Source organism: Saccostrea cucullata, unplaced genomic scaffold (assembly GCF_032062105.1).
Source record: "Saccostrea cucullata isolate Sc308-1 unplaced genomic scaffold, CSIRO_AGI_Scuc_v1 ctg23766, whole genome shotgun sequence".
Taxonomy (NCBI): Eukaryota; Metazoa; Mollusca; class Bivalvia; order Ostreida; family Ostreidae; genus Saccostrea; species Saccostrea cuccullata.
In genome coordinates this window covers 8239-10143 of record NW_026921818.1, presented here as the reverse complement: position 1 = coordinate 10143, position 1905 = coordinate 8239, and the positions used below count along the sequence as shown (strand labels likewise).

At 35.5% G+C, this 1905-nt stretch overlaps 1 protein-coding gene across 1 annotated transcript; it reads right to left on the bottom strand.

The window, feature by feature from the left end:
* Nucleotides 1–364: 364 nt before the first annotated feature.
* LOC134260766 (circumsporozoite protein-like) lies at nucleotides 365–703 on the bottom strand (the record flags this gene model as incomplete). Its single annotated transcript, XM_062743313.1, has 1 exon — nucleotides 365–703. A coding segment is annotated over exon 1 (339 nt), but the record flags the coding sequence as incomplete, so codon positions are not given.
* Between the last annotated feature and the right edge of the window lie 1202 nt (nucleotides 704–1905).

Below are 1905 nucleotides of genomic sequence, written 5' to 3'. Positions count from 1 at the left end.
GGACTAAGTGAAATAGTAGGGGCTGACTTCAGTCAGACCGAGGATAAAGACAGACGGTGTTTTTGGAATACCAATTAGCATTTTTTCTGTCGTTTTCAATACCAAGTATGCAAAACCGCGCTTCATATTTTGATTTTTATCGAAGGTTTTATGCGAAAGTTAGAATTATTAATTCTGTGACAGAAGAATAGGATTCAACCAGCACTTTTCATTACTCAGCTTTACCCAGGGATAGTTAAAATACTAGTAATTACTTTTATAAATAGAAATGAACTATCCCCGGGTTGTTGTTAAACTTTTCAATTTTTGTCAACGTATTCCATATATAACTGTAACGTGATGACGATCAGATCAACAGACATACCTCCTTCTTGTCACCTTCTCTATCCCGTCGTGGACCTCTCCGGCTTCCATCACCATCACCCTGTCTTTGTTTTTCTCCGGAATCTTCATCACTTGGAGGGGGCCTTTGTCTTGGTTGGTCATCGCCTTCACTCTCTTCCCTCTTGTCTTGTCTTCCCTTACCACCCCGTGGTCGACCTTTTTGGCTTCCATCACCATCACCCTGTTTTTGTTTTTCTCCGGAATCTTCATCACTTGGAGGGGGCCTTCGTCTTGGTTCATCATCGCCTTCACTTTCCGAAAGTAACTCACGTAGGTCCTCTAATAATTCCTTTTCTCCCGGACGTGGCCTTTTTCTCATCTCCTTTTTAAAAAATAAATGGTTTAAAGTATACATTTTATACAGTTTTGGAATTGCAGTTTTATGAGGTAAATGTCAAATTTATGGTTACCCGAGGGAGGAAACTACATGTATTATTCATATGTTTATTTATTTAAATATACTTGAGTTGTTCGGAATGTTCGTGGACATCTGTCATATCTTTTTTTATTTGATTTCATATGTTATCTTTTGGTAGAAATAATTTAACAATGAATTTTAAGGATTAAAAAAGATCAAAAATATCATGATTTATTTGAACTTATGCAGAGTTAAAAACTGCAAAAGTCGAATCGTACCGCGGTCAAAATTTAATAAATTTCAAACAATACACTAAACAGTGTCTGTAGTCATACTAGTATTCTCTGCAAAATGGAGTAAAAAAAACTCCTTGATATTTAGATTAAGAACTGTTGCATTGATTCATATATTCCAAATATGGCTTTATATTTTGCTTCCTTGAAAAGAAATCAATTTAAGAAGATATGTAAACGACAAAAACTATGACGTTGTTGTACGTCACGGAGCAGCAGATAACGATACAGATGCATCGGGGAAAATCCCGAATAAACTCTCAAAATGTTGAGAAAAAGAATCAGAAAAGTATGTCAGAAGTTAATCGAGCATGAGTGAGTAAATGGTACAGGCAGTATTTGAGTGACAGAGACTTTGTATCGGACGAGGACAATCTGTGGAGCTTTTAAAAAGTTGAACGTCATGAAAGGACATAGGCTCTTCAGAATTGCTGATCTTGTAAAAGCACAGATAAGAGGTAAAAAATTAAAACATTGACAAAAGAAGATTTATTACATTTTTACCCGTGAAATACTGTAATTTATTCATTGAATAAAAATGATATCCTGTCACACTGTGAAAGGATATCAAAATGATATCCTGTCACAGTGTGATGAATATCAGAAGTGCGGGAAAACTCTCGATTTCCCTTCCCATAACGAAGATTGTTGTAAAAAAAAATCTTCCTTGACCTAATGTAAGATAGATGAAAATAAATAAACCACTCTGACAGCGAATAAAACTGTTAAAATTACCAACAATATGTTGCTAAATCCATATTTACAGTGTTTACACCTCACATAGCTATGACGTCTCAACCGCTCAACTATGACGTAACGAGCCTCTGACTGTATTTAACAAAAAGACAGAGGCAAAGGAAAAAATCAATG